Genomic DNA, 25,790 nt, shown 5'->3' on the forward strand with positions numbered 1-25,790 from the left:
GTTCCCTGACCAGAGATAGAACCAGCATCCCCTGTACTGCAAGATGGATTCTTTTTTTTTTTTAAATTAAAAAAATGTATTTATTTATTTTTTGGCTGCATTGGGTCTCTGTTGCTGCACGCGGGCTTTCTCTAGTTGGGGCAAGTGGTGGCTACTCTTTGTTGTGGTGCATGGGCTTCTCATTGCGGTGACTTCTTGCAGAGCACAGGCTCTAGGCTTGCGGGCTTCAGTTGTTGCAGCACATGGGCTCAGTAGTTGTGGTGCATGGGCCTAGTTGCTCCGTGGTATGTGGGATATTCCCAGACCAGGGATTGAACCTGTGTCCCCTGCATTAGCAGGTGGATTCTTCACCACTGTGCCACCAGGGAAGTCCCTGAAAGGTGGATTCTTAACCACTGGACCATCAGGGAAGTCCCACACTGTTCAAGTTTATTCAGTCTTTTTTTTTTCTGTTCCTTAGACTCGATAATTTCTATTGTCTTATTGTCACATTTACTGATTCTTTCTTTTGCCTGTTCAAATTGCCTTTGAATGGCTCTAGCGAATTTTTCATTTCAGTTATTGTACTTTTCAACGCCAGAATTTTTTTTGATTTCTTTTTAGGTTTCCCATCTCTTTATTGATATTTCCATTTTGTTCATATATTTTCTCTTCATTTTTCTCCACATCTTCCTTTAGTTCTTTGAATCTTTTTAAGAGGGTTGTTTTACAATCTTTGTCTAGTAGTTCTGCCATCAGCTCTTTTTTTTCAGGGACAGTTTCTGTAGACTTGTTTTTTTCCTTCGAATGGGCCATACTTTTCCGATTCTTTGTACCCCTTATTTTTTGTGGAAAACTGAACATCTCACTCTAATAATTTGGTATGTCTGCACATAAGGTTCTCTCCCTTCACCAGGGTTTTCTGGGTTTTGTGTTTGTTTGTTTGTTTGTCTGTTTTAAATCGTCATGGCTGTCTGTCTGCTGAGGATCAGCCTGAGGTATAAACGTAAGGTCTTTTTTTAGCCTACACCTTACTTGGGCATGTGCACTGACTTTCTAATTTCCCATATGTGCATTTCCTTTTATTTTTTTGAATTATTATTATTATTATTATTATTATTATTTTTTTTTTTCCTTTTTGCGTTATGTGGGCCTCTCACTGTTGTGGCCTCTCCCGTTGCGGAGCACAGGCTCCGGATGCGCAGGCCCAGCGGCCATAGCTCACGGGCCCAGCCGCTCCGCGGCACATGGGATCCTCCCAGACCGGGGCACGAACCCGTATCCCCTGCATCGGCAGGCGGACTCTCAACCACTGCGCCACCAGGGAGGCCCTGAATTATTATTTTTAAAATTTTGTCTGCATTGGGTCTTCATTGCTGCATGTGTGGTTTCTCTAGTTGCAGTGAGTGGGACCTACTCTTTGTTGTGCTGTGTGGGCTTCTCAATTGGTGGTGGCTTCTGTTGTGGAGCACGGGCTCTAGGTGCATGGGTTTCAGTATTTTTAGCATGTGGGCTTAGTAGTTGTGGTGTGTGGGCTCCAGGGCATGCTGGCTTCAGTAGTTGTGGTGCCTGGGCTCGGTACTTGTGGCTCGTGGGCTCTAGAGTGCAGGCTCAGCAGTTGGGGTGCATGGGCTTAGTTGCTCCACGGCATGTGGGATCTCCCCAGGCCAGGTATCAAACCCATGTTCCCTGCACTGGCAGGCGGATTCTTAACCACTGTGCTACCAGGGACGTCCCTGCATTTGCTTTTAAATGTCCTAGTTTTTACATGTATGGTTTCAAAAAGGGGAAAAGAGAAGAATGAAGAGAAGAAAAGGACAATGTTCCTTTAAATCCCCTGTAAGTCACTTTAACCAGCGTGAGAGGAGCTTATAACAATGGGAGGAAATACAATGAGACCCCTGCCTCTTTTTCTGCTCCTCTGAGATCAGAAGCAGCAATCAGTCAGATCACAGAACCCCAGAATTTAGAGGACAAGGTCCTTTTTGCCCACCCTGACTCACACAAACTGGGTATAACCTGCTCCTGGTACATTGTGCACAGCTGCCTGCCTTAAAGCTGAGGGTGGGGAATAGGTAACTTTTACCCTGCTGAGAGGTGAAATAGACTGAAATTAACCACAAATCATCATTTAATCCTTTAGTGGAATTTGCAAGCCTCAATAGACTCAGAGTTCCAAAATAGTTAAAATAAGACAGATTATGCCAGTGAAGTTTTTTTCTAGTTGGGGAGACTCATTCCTGATGCTTCCTACTCTGCCATCTTCCCAGAATCATCTCTTCCTGATCTTGAAGAATTGGATGATTTCAGGTTTGGAGCAGAACTGAGACCACATAAGCTTCAATAATAATAGTGAACTGAAATCCATAAAATATGTTTAAATTCATGACCTCATACTGATATTAGATTAAAAAATTTTTTTTACAGTAGGTCCTTGTTGGTTATCTGTTTTAAATATAGCAGTGTATTCATGTCAGTCCCAAACTCCCAATCTATCCCTGCCCCCCCAACCATAAGTTCATTCTCTAAGTCCATGAGTCTCTTTCTGTTTTGCAAATAAGTTCATTTGTATCATTTTTTTTAGATTCCACATATAAGTGGTATCATATGATATTTGTCTTTCTCTGTTGGACTTACCTTCACTAAGTATGATAATCTCCACGTCCATCCATATTGCTGCAAGCAGCATTATTTCATTCTTTTTAATGGCTGAGTAATATTCCATTTTATATATACCACATCTTATTTATTGATGGACATTTAGATTTTCTTCCATGTCTTGGCCATTGTAAACAGTGCTGCAATGAACACTGGGGTGTATGTATCTTTTCGAACTGTGTTTTTCTGCAGATATATGCCCAGGAGGGGAAATGCTGGATCATATGATAGCTCTATATTTTAGCTTTTTAAGGAACCTCCATACTGTTCCCCACAGTGGCTGTATCAATTTACATTCCCACCAACAGTGTAGGAGGGTTCCCCTTTCTCCACACTCTCTCCAGCATTTATTGTTTGTACATTTTTTTACACCTTTATTGGAGTATAATTGCTTTACAATGGTGTGTTAGTTTCTGCTTTATAACAAAGTGAATCAGTTACACATATACATATGTTCCCATATCTCTTCCCTCTTGCGTCTCCCTCCCTCCCACCCTCCCTATCCCACCCGTCTAGGTGGTCACAAAGCATCGAGCTGATCTTCCTGTGCTATGTGGCTGCTTCTCACTAGCTAGCTATTTTACGTTTGGTAGTGTATATATGTCCATGCCACTCTCTCACTTTGTCACATCTTACCCTTCCCCCTCCCCATATCCTCAAGTCCATTCTCTAGTAGGTCTGTGTCTTTATTCCCATCTTACCCCTAGGTTCTTCATGACAGTTTTTTTTCTTAGATTCCATATATATGTGTTAGCATATGATATTTGTGTTTCTCTTTCTGACTTACTTCACTCTGTATGACAGACCCTAGGTCCATCCACCTCACTACAAACAACTCAATTTTGTTTCTTTTTATGGCTGAGTAATATTCCATTGCATATATGTGCCACATCTTCTTTATCCATTCATCCGATGATGGACACTTAGGTTGCTTCCATCTCCTGGCTATTGTAAATAGAGCTGCAATGAACATTTTGGTACATGACTCTTTTTGAATTATGGTTTTCTCAGGGTATATGCCCAGTAGTGGGATTGCTGGGTCATATGGTAGTTCTATTTGTAGTTTTTTAAGGAACCTCCATACTGTTCTCCATAGTGGCTGTGCCAGTTCACATTCCCACCAGCAGTGCAAGAGTGTTCCCTTTTCTCCACACCCTCTCCAGCATTTATTGTTTGTAGATTTTTTGATGATGGCCATTCTGACTGGTGTGAGATGATATCTCATTGTAGTTTTGATTTGCATTTCTCTAATGATTAATGATGTTGAGCATTCTTTCATGTGTTTGTTGGCAGTCTGTATATCTTCTTTGGAGAAATGTCTATTTAGGTCTTCTGCCCATTTTTGGATTGGGTTGTTTGTTTTTTTGTTATTGAGCTGCATGAGCTGCTTGTAAATTTTGGAGATTAATCCTTTGTCAGTTGCTTCATTTGCAAATATTTTGTCCCATTCTGAGGGTTGTCTTTTGGTCTTGTTTATGGTTTCCTTTGCTGTGCAAAAGCTTTGAAGTTTCATTAGGTCCCATTTGTTTATTTTTGTTTTTATTTCCATTTCTCTAAGAGGTGGGTCCAAAAGGATCTTGCCGTGATTTATGTCATAGAGTGTTCTGCCTATGTTTTCCTCTAAGAGTTTGATAGTTTCTGGCCTTACATTTAGGTCTTTAATCCATTTTGAGCTTGTTTTTGTGTATGGTGTTAGGGAGTGTTCTAATCTCATACTTTTACATGTACCTGTCCAGTTTTCCCAGCACCACTTATTGAAGAGGCTGTCCTTTCTCCACTGTACATTCCTGCCTCCTTTATCAAAGGTAAGGTCACCATAGGTGCGTGGGTTTATCTCTGGGCTTTCTATCCTGTTCTATTGATCTATCTTTCTGTTTTTGTGCCAGTACCATACTGTCTTGATTACTGTAGCTTTGTAGTATAGTCTGAAGTCAGGGAGCCTGATTCCTCCAGCTCCGTTTCTCATTCTCAAGACTGCTTTGGCTATTTGGGGTCTTTTATGTTTGTGTACAAATTGTGAAATTTTTTATTCTGATTCTGTGAAAAATGCCAGTGGTAGTTTGATAGGGATTGCATTGAATCTGTAGATTGTTTTGGGTAGTAGAGTCATTTTCACAATGTTGATTCTTCCAATCCAAGAACATGGTATGTCTCTCCATCTATTTGTATCACCTTTAATTTCTTTCATCAGTGTCTTATAATTTTCTGCATACAGGTCTTTTGTCTCCTTAGGTAGGTTTATTCTTAGATATTTTATTCTTTTTGTTGCAGTGGTAAATGGGAGTGTTTTCTTAATTTCACTTTCAGATTTTTTATCATTAGTGTATAGGAATGCCAGAGATTTCTGTGCATTAATTTTGTGTCTTGCTACTTTACCAAATTCATTGATTAGCTCTAGTAGTTTTCTGGTAGCATCTTTAGGATTCTCTATGTATAGTATCATGTCATCTGCAAACAGTGACGCTTTACTTCTTCTTTTCCCATTTGGATTCCTTTTATTTCCTTTTCTTCTCTGAATGCTGTGGCTAAAACTTCCAAAACTATGTTGAGTAAGAGTGGTGAGAGTGGGCAACCTTGTCTTGTTCCTGATCTTAGTGGAAATGGTTTCAGTTTTTCACCATTGAGGACGATGTTGGCTATGGGTTTGTCATATATGGCCTTTATTATGTTGAGGAAAGTTCCCTCTATGCCTACTTTCTGCAGGGTTTTTATTATAAATGGGTGTTGAATTTTGTAGAAAGCTTTCTCTGCATCTATTGAGATGATCATATGGTTTTTCTCCTTCAATTTGTTAATATGGTATATCACATTGTTTGATTTGCGTATATTGAAGAATCCTTGCATTCCTGGAATAAACCCCACTGGATCATGGTGTATGATCCTTTTAATGTGCTGTTGGATTCTGTTTGCTAGTATTTTGTTGAGGATTTTTGCATCTATATTCATCAGTGATATTGGCCTGTCGTTTGCTTTCTTTGTGACATCCTTGTCTGGTTTTGGTATCAGGGTGATGGTGGCCTCGTAGAATGAGTTTGGGAGTGTTCCTCCCTCTGCTATATTTTGGAATTGTTTGTAGATTTTTTGATGATGGCCATTCTGACTGGTGTGAGACGATATCTCATAATTTTGATTCCCATTTCTCTAATAGATAGCAGTGGTGGAATCTTTTCGGGTACCTCTTGCCCAGCTGTATGTCTTCTTCTTGTAAAAAAAAAATATATATATATATATTATTTATTTATTTATTTATCTATCTTTGGCTTCGTTGGGTCTTCATTGCTGTGCATGGGCTTTCTCTAGTTGCAGCAAGCTGGGGCTAGTCTTTGTTGCTGTGTGTGGACTTCTTATTGCAGTGGCCTCTCTTGTTGCAGAATCACGGGCACCAGGTATGCAGGCTTCAGTAGCTGTGGCACGTGGGCCCAGCAGTTGTGACGCGCCAGCGCAGTAGTGGTGGCACATGGGCTTAGCTGCTCCGCAGCATGTGAGATCTTCCCAGACCGAGGCTTGAACCCGTGTCCCCTGCATTGGCAGGCGGACTCTCAACCACTGCGTTACCAGGGAAGTCCCTGTATGTCTTCTTTGGAGAAATGTCTGTTTAGGTCTTCTGCCTATTTTTTGACTGGTTTGTTTGTTTTTTGGATATTGAGCCCCATGAGCTGTTTGTAAATTTTTGAGACTAATTCCTTGTTGGTTGCGAATATTTTCTCCCATTCTGTGGGTTGTCTTTTCATTTTGTTTGTGGCTTCCTTTGCTGTGCAAAAGGTTTTGAGTTTAATTAGGTCCCATTTGTTTATTTTTATTTCCATTACTGTAGGAGATGGATCGAAAAGATATTGCTGTAATTTATGTCAAAGGGTGTTATGCCTATGTTTTCCTCTAAGAGTTTTATGGTATCTGGTCTTACATTTAGGTCTATAATCCATTTAAATAATAATAATAATAATAATAATAATAATTGCAGTGAACTGAAATGTATAAAATATGTTTAAATTCACAACCTCATAGTAATATTAGACTTTTTTATTTATTTATTTATTTATTTTTTTGGTGCGCGGGGCTCTCACTGTTGTGGCCTCTCCCGTGTGGAGCACAGGCTCCGGACGCGCAGGCTCAGCAGCCATGGCTCACGGGCCCAGCCGCTTTGTGGCATGTGGGATCTTCCCGGACTGGGGCACGAACCCGTGTCCCCTGCATCAGCAGGCAGACTCTCAACCACTGCGCCACCAGGGAAGCCCCAATATTAGATTTTTAAAACAGGATTATCTTCAGAAGATAAGGAACCAATTCATTTTCTTGAAAATTGGTAAATCAATGGAAGCACTATTAATGTGGGACCTTCTTGACATATAAGAATGACCCAGAGGAGGAGAAGCTAGGTTTCAGAGGTGGTTTACATCTGGTTCACCCTTATTCTGAGAGTTATAGCCCATCTAGGTAACAGTTTTAAATGGGGGAGTGTCTTTGATTTTAGCATTCATTTTCACAGATTTTTCTTTGGATTTGGCAAATGCCTTCAGGGAAAAAGTGAGTTTTCATCTTCTTGATTTTTTTCCCTTGATAATTCATCATTATCTTATTAGTTCTTTAATGCTTTTAAGAAGAAGACATTTCTTTAACATAGTTTATTCAGCTTTTTTCATTGTCTTTGGAGGCAGAGTTGCCCACTCTACTATTACCAAAAAGTAGGCTACTCACCTCATGGAATTTAGTCTTATCTAGACATACTCATATAAAACTAATTACACAGATGATTAAGCTGTGTAATTTGTAGGAAAAGTCTAAGATAATATACAGTGGTATGATTAGGTAAGATCTGTTTCTTTCAGCATACTGATATATGACAATGACACCAATTATTTATAAGTTTCTATGTTTCAGGTTCTACATACTTTCTATATGTTGTCTGACTTAATTCAACCTATGAGATACAGGCATTACTATGTTTTCTCTTCTACAGATGAAGAAATCAAGGCTCAAAGATGTTGAATTTGTCCATGTCACACAGTTTAATAAATGGTTAAGCTGCTAGTCACGCAGGCCACCTGACTCTGAACTCTAAACCTTTATACTTTACTCTTTGTAGTGCTAGAAGAGCATATTAAAAAAGGACCTGATCTAGTCATGGGATCAGGGGAGATTTCCCTGAAGAAGGAAATGAGTCGAGAGCTGAAGGTCAAGTATGAGTTAACTAAGTGAAAAGGATAAGAGTGCCTAGGCTTAGAACCTGGAAGGAGATGACACTTGAAGACTTGAAAGAAGTCTGGTGTGGCTGTTAGGGAGATTGTCAGAATATGTGGCTCCACACTCTTGGGGGATTCTCTTACATTGATATTTACTCCCCATATGTCTGCTACAGATGTATTCTTCCCACTTTAAAACTGGCTGACTCCTGATGGTGATGCAGTAGGAAGAACACAGCATCACCTCTGAAGTATTCTTGCCAAAAAATACTGAACCTGAATTTAGTAAAGCCTTTAGATGTAACTTAGTTTACAAGAAATATAGGGGATGAAGAAGTATGTTAAATGATAAGAATACGATAAGCCAAATCTGAAATGTGAGTAATTCTATAAGACAAATGGCCTATTTCTTCAACAAATAAATGTCAGGTTAAAAAAAAAGAGGGTTGGGGAGATGAGTGAGATTGTTACAGATTAAAAGAAATTTAGGAATGCTATATGGATTCCTTGAATAAAAACCCCAAAAGACATTTTTAAGACATTTGGGGGAGAATTGAACATGGACTAGATATTAAGTGATAGTAAGGAATTCTTACTATAATTGGGTGTGACAGTGGTATTGAAGATATGTTTAAAAAGGGTCTGTATTTATTAGAGATGAATACTGAAATATAAGTGGGTAAGGAAGAAATGAAGCAAGTATGGAAGAATGTTGGTTATCATTGAACCTGGATTAATGAATACTTGGGTTCATTGTACTCTTTCTTTACTTTTGTGTATTTTTGAAAATTTCTCTAACGAAAAGTTTAAAATCTAGCTAAAAGGTGATAGCCGTTGAAGTTGGCTGATATTTTTGAGAAGTATCTTTATTTAAAATAAAGGTGGGAGGGGTGAACATAGTGGGTGACATAGTTGTTGGAGACCAGAATTTAAAGGGGAGAGAGTACTCTGTGATGTCAAGCAGCAAAAATGGCAGAATTTGAGAATTTGTAACATGTTACTAGGTTTAGCTGAACATGAATTATTGGTGGCTAGTAAATTGTTTAGTTGGATTTTACTACCTGAAGCAGATATAGAAGGACAGAATGGTCCTTTGCAAGAAATACTGAACTAGCAGCAGAGAGACCTACTTCTAAGGAATCCTGGGAAGATCATTTTACCTCTCTGGGTCTCAGACGGTTTTAGTATCTGATATATTGGTATAATTCTCCCAACACTCTCTCTTGCCAGCTCTGGGCAGCTATAGATTTTGGATTAAACAATTTCCGAGGTTCTCTCAAGCTCTGAGATTCCATGATGCTAATGAATGTGTGTGTGTGATTGTGCCTCTGCAAAGGAGCAATTAGATAGATATCAGAAAATCCAAGGAAATATTTTCCTACAGAGTGGCACAGTCTTAGACAACAAGAGCACGTGATGGGAGGGTAAACTTAATATAAACCTTTGTGTGTGCCATACAGAATCCATTGTTGCTAGCTTCTTAGCTACTTAATAAATAAAGACCACCTAAGAATGTGGCACGTCATTTACCCTTCAAATTAGTCCAGTGAATTGTTAGACTGGCCTGTAACTTTGGGTCAGACACAGTTCTTTTAGTTTTTTGGGGAAGCAGCTTCCAAAAAACATCAATTTATTTATTAGCATCACTTGCTTTTCATATTATCTAGTTAAAACAAATAGTTTTCTTTGTGTGTATGTATGTAAAACCCCATAATGCTTTATTTCTGGAGGAGAACATGATAAAATTCTTAAAATCAGTTTTCTTAGAAGTCATAAAAGTTTTGACACAGGAATACTTAAATTGCCTAAGAGTAGTAGCTTCTTTTAGATGTAATTTCCTTTAACACCTGTTGCACTTTTTTCTTAATTTAGGCAACTCACAATTTTTTATTGTCAACCTCTACTTCCTTTGACTCTACAAAGAAAATTGTATCTACAGCAGCCCCTAAAGCCCAGGAGTCCAGCAAATCATCAAACAGACTCATGACTGAAAAACAGGTAAACCTAAAATATTTGAAGCCAGTGTTTGTCAAAGTATATGTCAAAGAATACCACATCTACAAATGTGAAAAATCTTACTTTCAAAGGCTGCTTTAGTAAAATCATTTTGGGAAATGATGGGTTAAAGACTATTAAGTGATACCATTATTCTAAGACTTCACAATACACTAAGTCCCCTACATACGAACCTTCAATTTGCGAACTTTCAAAGATGCGAACGTGCATCTGGTACCAGCAAGGAACCAGAACCTGTGCCATCAACGTCAGACGTGAGTTAAATTGCATCTTGCCCTCCGTCTCCTATTGCTGACGATCCTTCATCTCTACCATCTCCCACCTCCTCTCTCTCCTCCAGTCAGTAACTCTTCCTGCCCGTTCACTTGATACCAGCCCCTGTATGTCAGCTGTTGTACTGTACTAGTGTATTTGTCAAGGTACTGTACTGTAAGATTAAAAATGTTTATTTTTTGTGTTTGTTTGTTTTTTATGTATTATTTGTGTGAAAAGTGTTAGAAACTTATTACAGTACAGTGCTGTATAGCCGATTGTGTTAGTTGCGTACCTAGGCTAACTTTGTTGGACTTAAGAACAAATTGGACTTATGAACACGCTGTCGGAACAGAACTTGTTTGTATGTAGGGGACTTACTGTACTATCAGTCTCCAAAAAGAGGCTTTAGTATACAGTATTTCCTACTTATTTAACACTAATCTGATGAATATTTCGTTAGACTGGTGTTCTGCAGCACATATTTTGGAAAATACCATTCTCAACTATTTTCAGAAATTGCTAACAATTGTTTTTCTTTCTCTTAAAAGAGCTATCAAGGAATGATATGTGTAACTGGGTCATTCAAAATGTGTGACATTGTTATTTATAGAGCATTTTGTTTTTATGAATCATAGTAGGCATCCACTTATATACCCACACAGAGCTTTTGGCTCCTAAGACAGATATTAGCTCCTAAGACAGATATTAGCAATAATTTTAGTTCTGTGTCATTAATCTTTGTGACCAGAAGACATAAATAAGGGAAAAGTTTGTGGGAGGGAGGAGAGTTATAGAAAGGATAAAGAAAGGGAAGAAAGTCAGCAGTCAAAAGGAAAGATTTGTTTGGCACTGAGTCATAGTGCTATCAGAGAGTCATCATAATTTGTTTTTTGTCTTGACAGATTTTTTAAAAATTGAAGTATAGTTGATTTACAGTACTATATTAGTTTCGGGTGTACAACATAGTGAATCAGTATTTTTACAGATTTTACTCCATTAAAAAATATAAGATAATGGTTATAATTCTCTAGCTATATGGTGTATCCTTGTTGTTTATCTATCTTGGTAGATTTTTTAATGTCTGAGGGGCATTTGGATGTGGAGAATATCTTTAAAAATTGTCTAGGAGGATGGGAGGGGAAAAGTCTAAATTATTAATCTTAAAGTTATGATATTTACATACTCTACACTAATGAAAATGTATAAAATATATTTTTTCAAGCATTTTAAATAGATTGAATAGTCACTCAAATTATATTTTCACAAATAAATAAGATACTTAAGGTATTTTTAAAAAGAACACAAAGTACCTCACACAGTGATTTCAAAATTGATCATTGTACTTAAATTAAGAGCCTGTTATAAAACTGTTAATATCATGGATTTAAATGTGTCATTTTAAAAAATCTCCATTTCTGTTCTTATCTGTATTTTATGTTCTTATTTTTCTTCCCATTGTTAGGTTTTTACTTATTTTAGTCTTTATTCTTTTTTAATTTAGAGAGTGGGAGTTACCCTCTCAGGTTTATGGTGTAAATACATATTTAGAATCAGCAATACAAAACTTGAGTGTCTTTCACAATGATTCTACTAGAATCAGTTACCTGGATGGGCAGACTCCTTTTCATAGTTAGTTCCTTGTATAATGGACAAGTTCTCTCTAAATTACTGGCTCTGTCAAGTCAGATATGTTTTGATTTTGTTGTGACCCTAGTCAGGGTTAAAGTGACACTTGTTTCTTAGTGACTCAACCTTTCTTTACTCTTCAATTAATATAACCTAATTTGCAGCTTTTTATTTTGATTGGGGCCTGGTCTGGTTCAGTTAAATAAAAAACCTAAGGGCGGGACTTCCCTGGTGGTCCAGTGGTTAAGACTTGGCCTTCCAATGCAGGGGGTGTGGGTTCGATCCCTGGTTGGAAGCTAAGAACCCACAAGCCTCGTGGCCAAAAAACCAAAACATAAAACAGAAACAATATTGTAACAAATTCAATAAAGACTTTAAAAACACAAAAAACAAAAACCCTAAGTTCTGCTTGTTTCACTGAAATTACAAGGTTTTTTATTTTTATTTAATTTATTCATGAAGGCCTATATATGAGTATTCTGGAATGATATAATGTAACTATCTGTGCTTCTTTGCATCCTTTTTAGTCTCTTAATTTTGTTAGAAACAAATCTGTTTTAATTTTAATCATTATATGTGTATAAAAAAGCTTTTGGAGAAAAAGTCTGTTATTCTGGAAACAAAGGAAATTATATACAAGGGTATTTCTTCACCTTACACCTTAAAGTTGATCCTTTTCTCCCTTGTAATTGTAGCGGGAAGAAGCAGAATGGGAAAGCATAAACGTGCTGTTGCTGATGCATGGCTTAAAACCTTTATGTCAAGTCAAAAGAACAGATATGGAAGGTAATCAGGCCCTATTCTTGCTTCTTAAGATAAAAATGTTCTTTTTCTGTTAAAAAATTTTTGATGTTAAATTTTTTTCCTTATCTTTATTTTTACTATGTGTATTACATTTCAGAAAATCTAGATCTCATCATTTTTGACAAACAGTCATCACAAAGGATGAGGGAGAATTTAAAAACTTTGATGGAAGAAACATCACGTCAACAGAACATTATCCAGGAGCTCATAGAAACTAATAAGCAGCTTAAGTAAGAAAATGGAAAAAAAAGATCTCTTTTGAATTGTTTGTGTACAAGTGGTATGCATTCTAAAAATAACTCCCTTGAAAAAAATCTTGAAATTTAATTTTCCATTTTGATTAAATATTAAATTAAAAATGTTTTTATTAGGTAAATCTTTTGGTAATAGCTTAGCTTAGATATGTAATGGTATCCTATATTTCTTCAGTTGGTTTGTGTTATAGGATAGAAATTTTAAGAATGCAAAGAAATTTTAGAAACTCATTGTGTTATTAGATGGATATGTTTGTTGATGTTTTATTTTTATTATTTATTTATTTTTTAAATTTTATTTATTTTTTTTTGCGGTACGCGGGCCTCTCATTGTTATGGCCTCTCCCATCGCGGAGCACAGGCTCTGGACATGCAGGCCCAGTGGCTATGGCTCATGGGCCCAGCCGCTTCGCGGCATGTGGGATCTTCCCGGAGCGGGGCACGAACCCATGTCCCCTGCATCAGCAGGCAGACTCTCAACCACTGCGCCACCAGGGAAGCCTCTATTTTTATTACTAAGGGAAGGAACTGTGTGTCTGTTATTAGAAATGAACTTCAGCTACAACACAGCCGAGCAGCAGATCAGGAACAACGAGCTAATGACTTGGAACAAATTATGGAGAGTGTGAAATCCAAAATTGGTGAAATGGAGGATGAATCCCTAAATAGGGTTTGCCAGCAACAGAATAAAATAAAAGAATTTCAAAAGGAGCATAAAGCTTTACAGGTACTGAGCTAAACATTTTCTTACATGATGGTATTAAGACAGCTTGTCAGGGTTACAGGTGACTTCCGTGTTACTTATTCAGTGGTCCTTATCTTACTTGACCTATCATTGTCGTTACCTTGAAATACTTTATTTGCTTCGTTTCCAGAACATCCTCTCTTTTGGTTTTCCTCAACCCCATTGGTTGTTTTTCAGCTCCTTTGCCGATTCTTCTCATCTTCCTAACCTCTTAGTGTTGGATTCCCCAGACCTTTCTCTTTCCTATAAATTCTAACTCCCTTGGTGATGCTCAGTCTAATTCACAGCACTTTTAAATCCATAGCACACACCTCTTCCCTTAATTTCAGACTCACATCCTGCACCCTACTTGATATCTCTACTGTATGTCTAATAGACATCTAGAACTTTTTTACATGTCTAAAACTGAGTTCCTGAATTTCCTCCCCAAACTTTCTTCTTTTAGTCTCCATTCTGGTCCAAGTCACCTTCATTTCTTTCCTGCTTCTCTCTTGGTTCCCCTACTCCCACCCTTGCCTTTTTCAATGTGCTCTCAACATAGTAGCTCAAAACACTCCAATGACTTTCCTTTTTTTTTTTTAAGAGGAAAATCAAAAACTCTTACCATGGCCTTACATGATCTGGCCCCGTGTTACCTTCTGACTTCATCTACTATACCTCTTGCATATTCTGCTCCAGCCACAATGATATTCTTGCTTTTCTTTGACATTGTCCTTGACCGTTCTCACCTCAGGGATTTTGTACATCTTGTTCTTCCTTTTCCCTCTGCCGTGCATGCTTTTTTAAAGATAGCTGCATGGTTTGTTTTCTGTCTCCTTACTCACGTGTCACATCAGAATCTCTCAGGGATTCTTTTTTTTGACTACTTTGCTTACAGTTGGCAGTCCTGTCCCCCACATATCATATTGCCTTCCGTGCTTTGTTTTATCCATAGTTCTTAGCACCATCTAACATGCTAATATACTATATACACTTCGTTTTGTTTATGTATCTCTCTGTGTTAGAACGTAAGCTCCATGAGGGCAAATATTTTTGTCTATTTTGTGTAGGGCTAAGAAAGTGTCTGCTTTATTATTAGTTGTAGATGTTCAATAAATACTTGACTTATTGAGTTAAATTTATGTAACATTTATATGGAATATACTTTGTGATTTTAAGTTGTTTTATTACTTTTTATTGAAATAACAATGTTATAACATTGAATACTTAATTTCCTAATGTAAAAAACCCCTTATTTCAAACCTCTGGTGTTTATTATGATTAAACAAAATAAATCTTTTGTAGTGATAACCAGTATTTAGTTTTATGAGACATTACAGATCCTTAGAAACATTATATCATCATAAATGCTTTTTGTCGGCACAACATCATATGCACACAGGGAGTTCAGGCTGCCTAAAAGGGACCACTACTCCTCAGGCAGCGTCTGGATGTCCCCTCAGTTTATACTGGCAGCACTGAAAGGATCTAATGAGTTAATATAAATTTCAGGAGCCAGAGAGAATCAGCCAGAGATACTAAGAAGCTCTGGCATGAGGCCGCGGGCAGTTGGCGTTCTGCCCTCATTTAGGCTGCCAGCTTGGGGTGGACAGTGCTCTATCTGCTGGTATTGATCATCATTCTGGAGAAGACACTGTCATCCTTTGATGGCCAAGTCTGTTCCTGTTATTCATCAGTCAACAAAATCTTCTACTGTTAGAACTTTACTTTTTTTTTTTAAAATAAATTTATTTATTTTATTTATTTATTTTTGGCTGTGTTGGGTCCTCATTGCTGAGTGCAGGCTTTCTCTTGTTGTGGCGAACGGGGGCTACTCTCCGTTGTGGTGCACGGGCTTCTCATTGCGGTGGCTTCTCTTGTTGCGGAGCACGGGCTCTAGGCACGCGGGCTTCAGTAGTTGTGGCACGTGGGCTCAGTAGTTGTGGCTCGCGGGCTCTAGAGTGCAGGCTCAGTAGTTGTGGCGCACGGGCTTAGTTGCTCTGCGGCATGTGGGGTCTTCCCGGACCAGGGCTCATACCCGTGTCCCCTGCATTGGCAGGCGAATTCTTTTTTTTTTTTTTTTTGTGGTACGTGGGCCTCTCACTGTTGTGGCCTCTCCCGTGGCGGAGCACAGGCTCCGGATGCGCAGGCTCAGTGGCCATGGCTCATGGGCCTAGCCGCTCTGCGGCATGTGGGATCTTCCCGGACTGGGGCACGAACCTGTGTCCCCTGCATCGGCAGGCGGACTCTCAACCACTGCGCCACCAGGGAAGCCCCGGCAGGCGGATTCTTAACCACTGTGCCACCAGGGAAGCCCAGAACTTTACATTTTTAGGTTTGCTTTGTTAGGTTGCTTTCCTCATCAACGGTACATTCAAACTCTCTTTACAGGGAGGGGGATTTTGGAAATATTTTTGTATGCATTTGTTTTTGACCTTGCTCTCAGATATAGGACCATGCGGAAACCTGAAGCTCTTTAACTCATCAACTTACTGATGTGAGAAAGCAGCCATCAGGTGGTACTGACAGAGGGAGATGAGGGCAGGGGAGAGCAGTGTTTTTTTTTTTTTTTTTTTTTTTTTTTTTTAAGGACGATGCCTATTTTTTTTTTCCAGAGAGGTTGATCTATAAAAAATCACAAAGTCAAATTATTAAAATATAAGACTTACGAATGTACCAGGGTTTTAGGCAGTTGAAAGAATAGATGCTTGAGGATTCATTGGTAAGCAGTGACTTGGAGTGGCATGTATTTTCTGTCGAGTAGTTCATCTGTTTTAAATGAATTATGGGCCATTAACTTTTTGTTTCAGGTCCCAGAGATTCGTTATGTAGCTTATAAATTGGTACAGAGGAGGTCTCATGTTCCAGTCTGCCGTGGGGGACAGACAGAATTAGGATTGGGGTGTGAAAACCTGGTGTTGGCGTAGGGTGTCTATGCTAATTTGATCAACTGAAATTAGTTGCTTGCTTGTTTGTTTTTTAAGTACCTAAAGGGTACTTTTTATGGAATGTGACAGAAATGGGCAAACCCAAGGAACTGCTGTCCCTTAGTGTTGCCTGGTTGTCCAGTTCTGTTACAGACTAGTCCTCTATTCTGTACTGTACTAGGTAATCTGTGCTTTCTTGGGGAAGGTGGAAGTGCTCCCGGAGAACAATTTCACAGTTTGAGAAGCATTTTTCTTTTTTTGGCATATGCTTGTTTCCAATTTTAGAATGGTTTAGTGCTGCATATTTTGCAGTTGAGAGAAAGGAAACATTGATTTTGTGTGTATGTGGCAAAGAGATCTAGGAAATGAACAGATGTTTGACAATAATATTTTGAAAGATTGCTGTTGAGAGATTGCTGGGGAAATGCAGAAACTAAAAGACAACATTGTATTTACAGTTTCTATGTTCTTCAGTACAGTTTCCCTTTTTCTGTACTTAGCTTCTGTGGATCAAGTTTGATAAACTTTTGGGTCCTCTAAAGATCTAAGCAGATAATTTCAGTTTTAAGTCAATGTGAACAGTATCAGGTAGTTCTCCCTCTTCTTTCTTCATAGAGAGTATATGGATCAGGAAACTGATTTTTACTATTCTTTTAGTGGTTACCTCAAAGATTAAAATATGCACTCTCTTGACTTCTCAAAATGTAATTTAATTTGTATTTTTTACCTTATTCCATGACATTGTAACCATCATAAAACAATTTTTGACACTCTCCAACTTATATTATTGTTGTATATTTCAATTCCATATTTATTTTTATTTTCTCTCCATACATGTATTTACTGCTGACAGTTGAAATAGCACAAAATACTTCCTTCCTGTTATTATTTAAACTTTTAAAAAGCAGGAAAAAAATGTAGCTCTATACTCTGTGCCCTAATTATTATGTATTGTCCAAACCATCTGGTGTAAAGCCACCAAGCTCTTTTTTACACTTCTCCACAAGTTCTTTAGCTTCATTTTTTTTTTTTTTAACTTTGTGTTGGATTCCTCTATTGACTTTAGCTTTTTAAAAATACACAGGGAGCCATGAAATTGAGTGTTTTTTAGGGCCAAATGAAAAAATAGATCTAATGTATATTAAAGTCAGCAAGATATTCCTAACACATGACTGCCTTATAAGTAACTGGTATCTAGGTAGGGAGGAAAGAGATATAGGAAGGATGGCATGGGCCGTTAAAATTGTTACTGTGCCCTCTCCAGATTCTTGGACAGCAATACCATAGAAATGAATATCGCTCCCTCAAGGTGCTTAGGCAAGCAAAGCTTTTTATTGAAAGGATAGCTTGAGCACAAGGGAGAAGGTGGAAAAGAGTGCCAACTCCTTGAGGACTTTCAGGGAAAGGGTTTTGAAGGCCGGGTGAGGGAGGGGGCTGCACAGTGCCTGATCAGCTTGTGCTCAATTCTTGCACTGGTTGGCATCAAGGTGAAGTTTCAAGTATCCTCAACCTTCTAGTTTCAACCAGTCTGGTGTCTACATGCTTGCAGTCAGCAGTTTTCCTCTGGCGGGGGTCTGCTTCCTGCAAAAATAACTTAAGAATGTGTGTCAGGCCTTTATCTGTATCTGTCAGGGAGCTGGGAGTTCAGTGGCTGTGTGGCAGATTTATAGTCCTACTTTTGTCTTTTGTAAACTATGTACATAACATCAGTGGAACAGAGATAATCTTTTATTCCTGTAGGTCTTTGGGTATTATCTCAGAGGCCCAAGCCTTTAGGCAATTTGGGTTTTTTTGTTTTGTTTTGTGTTTTTGTCGTTTTGTTATTTATTTATTTATTAGCTGCGTTGGGTCTTTGTGGCTGTGCACGGGCTTTCTCTAGTTATGGCGAGCAGGGGCCACTCTTCGTTGCGGTGCATGGCTCCTCATTGCAGTGGCTTCTCTTGTTGTGGAGCACGGGCTCTAGGCACGCAGGCTTCAGTTGTTGCAGCACACAGGCTCAGTAGTTGCAGCACACAGACCCCATCAATTGAGATGATCATGTTTTTTTTTCCTTTTATTCTGTTAATGTAGTCTATTACATTGGTTCAACGTATGAAAAACCATTTCTTGCATTCCAGGAATAAATCCCATTTGGTCATGGTGTATCATCCTTTTAATATGCTGCTGAGTTTGGTTTGCTAGTATTTTGTTGAGTTTTTGCATCATTGTTTAAGGGATATTGGTTTGTGGTTCTCTTTTTTTTGTGTTGTCTGGTTTGGGTATTAGAGTAACACTAACCTAAGAATGTCTTAGGAGAGATACAGTTGATTCTTGTATCTTGCTTTTACACCCTGCAACCTTGAAAAATTCAATCATTCTAATTTCATGGCTAATTTATAGAGGTGGAATTGGGACCCAAGTCACTTGGCTGTAAAGCTCCTGCCTGGCTTCCAAGGTGGGGCTGAGGCAGAGGATAAGTTCTGGGTATAGCTGGCGGTTACTGACAGATGGTATGGTACCAGAAGCCGAGTCTCCTTTTTCCTCTGAGGGTCTCTTAAGTCTGTGCAAACTTGACCCTATCAGCAGGTGAAAATGTGCTTAGTTATGGCATTGTCTTCTGAAAGTGGTGTGTCTTAGTATTGTGCAGGCCAGATGGGGATAGGGTTTCTCACTGAGCTTTATAAAAAGTGTATTAATAATAACAATGATGGTACTGTTGATTATGAGCTTTCTAAGGACACTGAGGGATGGAAATTATCGAATAAAGGAAAACCAGGCCGGTGATATTTCACTTAAGGCAAGAGAGTATTCAAGATTTACATTCCCTTGTATAAATCTTGGGGTACATATTATTTCTGAACAAATTCCTGGTTTCTCGGAGTTTGCAGTCTACCACATTACATGAATGCCTAAGTTGATTAAACCATCTGAAATCCTGAATTATCGTTGATCAGTTAAGAATATTAATTTTAATTCTTGGTTCTTTTTGACATCCTTAATATTGGTCTCTTTCTGATTATTATTTTCATCTAAACATATATATAAAATCATATCAGTTTTATGGAGATTGAGTTCTTTTACTTATTATGAAACCTTGAGTGCATGCAATTATAAGCTATATTTTCCCCATTTTACACTGATTTTACTTGTTATAGTTTTTGCATTTCTGACATATCAGTGTTCCTGGAGCTTACACCCACTTAAAAACAGGCTCAGTACTGAAGTTCTTGAATGAAGCAGCCTGATAGAAATTGTGAGGGTAGCTTTGTGTACAATATTGTTAGGACAGCATGTCCTTGATGTATATATCATAATTATATTTTTTGAAAAATTTCTTCCAGGAAAAATGTGAGCATTATAAGAAAAAACGAATGGAGCAACAAGAGACTATTGCTTCTTTGCAGAAGGATATCCGTAGATTAACAAAGGAGGACGAAGAGCGCATCATCACTCGAAACAGAGTGTTCTCCCGTCTCTGCAAGAGAGTCCCTCACACCATCCTGGATAAACAGTAATGTTTGCTACGTAAATTGATATGTAGCTAGAGTCATCACTTTCTTAAAAACAGATTTCATCGTGGGTGTGGTTATATCTCTTTTAAACTGGTGACGTATTCCTCTCCCTCTTCTCTGCTGTTTGTTTGTTTGTTTGTTTTAAATGTCATTAACTTTTTGAAGAAAATGGTCAGTTGTCCTGGAGAAGTACATGCTAGATTTGTCTGTTTGCTTCCTTACTATGTCATTTAATTTATTCTTCTATCTCCTGTGTTCCCTCTAAACTGGAAGTTAGAGCTAAATTCAGATGCAAGTATTTTTGGCGAAATACTTCATAGGTGGTAATTTATGCTTCTAATTATAACATATCAGGAGGCACATAATGTCTAGTTGACCTACTCTCAGGGATGATAAGATTGTTCAGGGGTTTAAATAATAACAGTCTGATCCTTCCACTATAAAATTTCTCATCATCCTTTCATCTAATGGTTTCCCCCACTGATGATCTTATTTTAAATTCTGCTATCCGTTTTTCTTCTTTTTCTTTTTTTCCCAGAAGTCTTCCATTAAAAAAAAGAACCTTTCCTTTTGAATAGGGGCTATTTGGTTGCCGTATATGGTTTGTTACAGGGAAGTGCAATGCTCAGTTCTTTCATTTTAATTCTAATTTTTTAGAGTAAGCAGTTGTTGCCCTAATGATCTCCAATGATAAGCAATACGACTTTTTGTTTGTGCCTATCTCTCTTTTTTCAAAGGTTGTTATTAACTCATGGGGTTTTAATGATCAAATTATCTTGTCTTTGGCCGGTGGGATCTTTTTCATGTTGGTATTATATCCCTTAGACCCAACTCCATTAATCTTTGTTAGATTTCTTACTTTAGGCAGAAGATACATCCTGTACATTTTTTTGCCCTAGGAGCTCTTTTGAGGAATGGAGTTAGGTATTTGTTAAAACTAACACTAAACATTTAAAATTAACTCATTTAAAATGAATTAATTAGACATTTCTCAAAAGAGCTCTGGTGTTCCTTTTAGTCAGGAATGGTTTTTAGAGACCACAGTTTGAGTGTTTAGGTTGCTTATCTTATGTTGTCATTGATTTTAGGGCTTTTTAGTGGCAAGTACCAGGAACTATATATATTTCTGAGAAAAATTTCTAACTGAAGTTAACACTACTGGTTTTTTATTTAAACTCTGATTTTACATTTGTATCGGTTTTCTTTTATGCTGAAAATCCTTATTCCTAAGAATGATATCATAATGATTTATTTGCTTTATCCTATAATATAGAAAAATAGTTTCAAAATAATACCAGTATTGTTACTAACAATAAGCCAACTGAATGAAATTTAAATTTCTTTACACTTATCTTCGACATTAATAATATATTCCACTATGGGTACAGTCAAAATATAGTGTTCTAAAATATCTTGAAATATTTCTTTTCTGTGTGTTTGTGGCACCAAATTAATATACAGTTAGGTTTACTTGTTTCAGTTTGTTTTCAGTTTTTAGGGCTGGCTTTTTAAATTTATTTACTTTTAAATATGTAAGACATTTATACAATTATAAAGTCAAAACTGTAATTATTTATATTTGGAGAAGTTTTGTTTTCATTCCCTTTCCCTTAACCTATTCCTTACTTCTCCCTATAGATAATTTTTTAGTGTTATTTTTAGCAAATACAAACTGTGGATATTATATTTCTTTGTATAAAAGATAGCACCTTGTTCTTTTCACTTAATAGTATAAACTAGTTACATTTTAACTAGTCTTATGTGTTTACATAGAAAGATTGGGGATTTTTACTAATTAGGTATGTCTGTTTTATACTATAAAAATAAGTGAAGTCACATATAAGTTAAAAACAAGTTGAAACTATAGATTGTTTCAATAATTATTTGAGAGATAATGCACACATATACATGTACACAAATGTATATACAATTTTTATCCTTTTGAAGGACGAACTAGGATAAAAATATAAATAATTAATAATTTAAATAACAAAATGTAGTTGGAGGTAGGTGTGAATAAATAGAAAAGCAAAGAAAGGAAAATAGAAGTAAGGAAGAACAAAAAGAAGGAGAGAGATAATTACAGTGGGAGAATAAGGTAAGAAGAGAGATGGAGGAAGAGGAATGAAAACAAAAACAAAATAACAGGCAATTTGAGTGAGTGAGAGGGCAAGAAAAAGGGAGAGAAGCATTGAGAAAACTTACCAAGTACCAGATGAAGTCAAGCTAATTCAGGTGTGAATTTGTCTGATGGCCTAGAGATTCTCCACTTCATTTGGTTTTTAATAAAACCAATTTTCAGTTTGAGCACAGAACTTAAAAATTGTGAATTAACCCTTATATAAAAATGCATCAGTTGTAGCCACTACAGCTATTGTCAAAAGTTACAAAGGCATTGGACAAAACAGTATGGGACATACACAGATGAGTAAAGCCATGTTTGCTGCATTAATGGACCTGATAGCTTGTTGGGTAGATAGACACATACTCAGGTAAGTAAAATAAAAGGCACATTGGTATGTGCTATAATGGTAAGGCAAACAGGATACTAACTGGGCGTGGCATAAGGAGAGCTTAGTTTCCACTGAGAAAGATGGGGATGACCAGAAAGACTTCATGAAGGAGGTAACTTGTAAACTACATTAGGAACTGTAGAATTTTTTTTTAAACACAATAAAAGAGTTTAATAAGGTGTCCAGTTTACAAAATAAATCTATAAAAATCAATAGCTTTTGTTTTACACCAATAATAACCTGGCAGAACATGTAATAGGAGGAAAATTCCATACACAGTCATAACAGTAAATATGCAATACCCAGGAACAATTCTCCTGAGGTGTGTTGAAGTCCTAAACGAATGCTTTAAAATTTATTTGCAGATGGGAAGACATATCATGTTCCTTAAAGGGAGCAGTTGATGGTAGTTTGAATTTTGTGTGTTGTAATTCTCATTACACTTTTATTAATTTGTTCTGGCATCTATATTCCCCACAATGCTGTAAGCTCAATGAAGCCAAAGACTCCGTGTCATTCCCTGCTGTGTCCTAGTGCATGTCCAAGAGGAATTGTAGAGTTTTAATAGACGTTAATGAGGAAAAGGGTCTTCTAGTTAGAGAAATATGGTGGCTGGGAAACAAAATGTATTTGGGAGTGGCAAGTAGTCCAGGTAGTCCGAGAGGTCTGGAGCGCAGGGTGCGCAAGGTGATGGTATCTCAGGAGACAGTATGGAAGGAAAGGTGTGCTGAAACTTTGAGGGCCTTCAACTCCAGGCTGAAGAGTTTAGGTTCTACCTTCTGTGTAGCAGGATTAAAAAAAAACCCCAGGATTTATGAGCAAAGAAATTAAACCCAGAGACAGACAAATTAGTGATCAGTTTTAATAGTCTAGTTGGTAGATAACAGAGGTCTATAAAGAAAAAAGAAAGGAGAGAGATACTGCAGAGATGGACAGGAATTGTCTAGACTGACTGACTGTAGATGTTGAAAGAAGGAGAGCAGTCAAAGATAGCCAGATTCCAAGCTAGGTTTGGGGAATGGGGGAGGAGGATAATGGGTTCATTTACGAACATTAGGCACTTTACGTCAGCCACAGAGAGATATCAGGCCTACAGTTAGAAAGGCTGAACTCCAGAGAACTTTAAAATTTAGAGAGACGAAGAAGAGACAGAAGAGGAGTTACGTGTGGGTGTCAGGCTAACCGAGGAACAAGAGTGTTTGAAGGAGGAGAGGGTGGTAAGAAGTGTTACATGCCACCTCGTTGGTTTGTGTTTGCCTTCGCCCTGTCTTATTTGCTCAGAATTCCCGGTTGGACACATAATAAGTCCTCTTTAAAAGTTTATTGAAGGTAGAGGTAACAGTCATTCAGGATGAATGAAGTTTGCCGTGAAGGAAAAAGATAGAAATGGAATGGTAGCATGGGGGAAGGAAGGGGTGAGAGGGCTTGTGAAGTATATAAAGGAAATTAAAGCATATTTGCAGGATAATATGAAAGCTGGTACGTGTTGGGATGGGGAAAGTTGAAGAGAAAGAATAATCCGGAAAGTTATGATATTAAAAGCTCAGTTGGTTGAATTAGCTCTGAAAAAAAGGAGATGGGTAAGTTTCCCAAGATAGGAGTGAAATACTACACATTCTTGCTTTAAAAAGAATAATATGTGAAAGTATAGTGTTATTTTATGTTTCTTTGAGGATTTTTTGAATTACAAAAGCAATATGTGCTTTTAGAAATTCAAACAATATAAAAGTATGTAAAGTAAAATGTTATAGACCTGCTTACCCCTCCTAATTTCCACATCCCAGAGATACCACTTTTAACAGTTTGGTTTTTGTCCTTCCTAGTGTTTCACAGCAATAGTGCTGTTGGCTTTTGGGTGGGACCATTCTTCATTGTGTAGGGCATGATGGGCATTCATCATGTTCATTGATGAACTTTTAAGCATCGTTGCCCCCTCCCCAACTATTCAGTGTGGCAGCCAGCACTGTCCCCTAGTTGTGGTATTATCCCTCAGTTAAGAACCCATAGAGTTCATTTTCAATACATATACAGATTCATTTATAACTATTTTCTTAAAAAAATAGAGTAATATTATACATTTGGCTATGCAACATTTTTTTAACCATATCAATTCTCATTAGGATGTACAAATTTACATTGTCTCTTCTCATGCCTCATCATTTTCTATAATATAGATATGCCATTATTTATTTAACTTTTCCCTTGATGAATATTTAGATTGTATCTGAGTTTTCACTCATAAATAATGGTGCATCAAGCAACTTTGTTCATCTTGAGTTATAGCCTTAGGCACATATTTCTGTGGGATTGATTGCTGGAGGTAGAACCGTTTGGACAATATGCATTTAATATGTTGAGATTTAATGTCTGTGGTTATTTAAAAATATATACATTAAAATTAAAATATATGGCATAGTGTGATACTTGCTTCTGGCAAAAATCACTTAAATTTTTTATAAATTTGCAGATAACCTGTATGTTTATCGCTGTAATTTGAAATTGTATAGAGAGAATAGTAAATGTTCCAATACCACATTTTGAAAATAATTCAACTTATCTGTTTTCTAGGTTGCTTTGCCTAATTGATTACTATGAATCTAAAATTAGAAAATTTCGTGAACAAAGGTACGACTAGTCCTGTATTACAATTTTTAAAGTTATTATCTAGTCATGAATTACAACAAAAATTTCTATGGGCTTTTGAAACAAATATGCTTTGGAAATCTACCTGATATATGTGTAATTTACCTAATATGTTTAACTACAAATTTCATTTTTTATAAAGATCTTCAAGACTGTACTTTACCACTTATGTTAAAGTATATTGTTGCATTTATATTAAAATATGTATATTTAATAATCACCAAAGTATAGGTCACAGAAGAAATAGTATTTTTCTTTTGTTGAAGTATTATAATTTGTTCTACTGATGTCATCTAACCACTAGATAGTTACTGAGTATATCCACAAAGTGTGTAGGGTTGGATTATCTGCCTGCCAAAGTACAGCCTAATTAGTATGCAGATTTATATGAGATAAAGATAAAATGTCATAGTGAAAAATCAAGTATATAGAGTAAAACACAGTTGTCACCTCTGATTAAAGAAATAAGGGTAAAGTTTAAAAATAATGGTCTTTGACTTACCAAAAATCGCTGAAAGATATCTAAGGCCAAATAATCTAAAGTGCTTTAATATAGTCATTAAAACAGTGGCTATTCTGTTTCATTGTTTATAAATGGAGCAGTTCTTTTAACAAATATTTGAGCACCTACTTTCTGCCAAGTTCTGTTTTTGTTACTGAACAGATAAAATAGATAAACTAGAATAAAGCAGATAAGCTCTCTGCTTTCATTAACCATAC

The 25,790-nt window shown here is 37.2% G+C and overlaps 1 protein-coding gene across 6 annotated transcripts in view; it reads left to right on the plus strand.

The window, feature by feature from the left end:
* CEP70 (centrosomal protein 70) overlaps window positions 1–25,790 on the plus strand; it is a 93,355-nt gene that overhangs the window by 22,279 nt on the left and 45,286 nt on the right. For 4 of the 6 annotated variants that reach the window (XM_060099625.1, XM_060099620.1, XM_060099621.1 and 1 more), the window contains 6 exons: window positions 9,690–9,815; window positions 12,410–12,500; window positions 12,616–12,748; window positions 13,319–13,499; window positions 19,744–19,913; window positions 24,996–25,052. In XM_060099625.1, coding sequence (XP_059955608.1) covers window positions 9,801–9,815; window positions 12,410–12,500; window positions 12,616–12,748; window positions 13,319–13,499; window positions 19,744–19,913; window positions 24,996–25,052 — 647 coding nt within the window. In that variant the 5' untranslated portion in view covers window positions 9,690–9,800. The remainder of the gene's footprint in view (window positions 1–9,689; window positions 9,816–12,409; window positions 12,501–12,615; window positions 12,749–13,318; window positions 13,500–19,743; window positions 19,914–24,995; window positions 25,053–25,790) is intronic. The other 2 variants (XM_060099623.1, XM_060099626.1) reach the window with 2 other exon arrangements.

This window comes from Mesoplodon densirostris, chromosome 5, assembly GCF_025265405.1.
Source record: "Mesoplodon densirostris isolate mMesDen1 chromosome 5, mMesDen1 primary haplotype, whole genome shotgun sequence".
NCBI classification, from domain to species: Eukaryota; Metazoa; Chordata; class Mammalia; order Artiodactyla; family Ziphiidae; genus Mesoplodon; species Mesoplodon densirostris.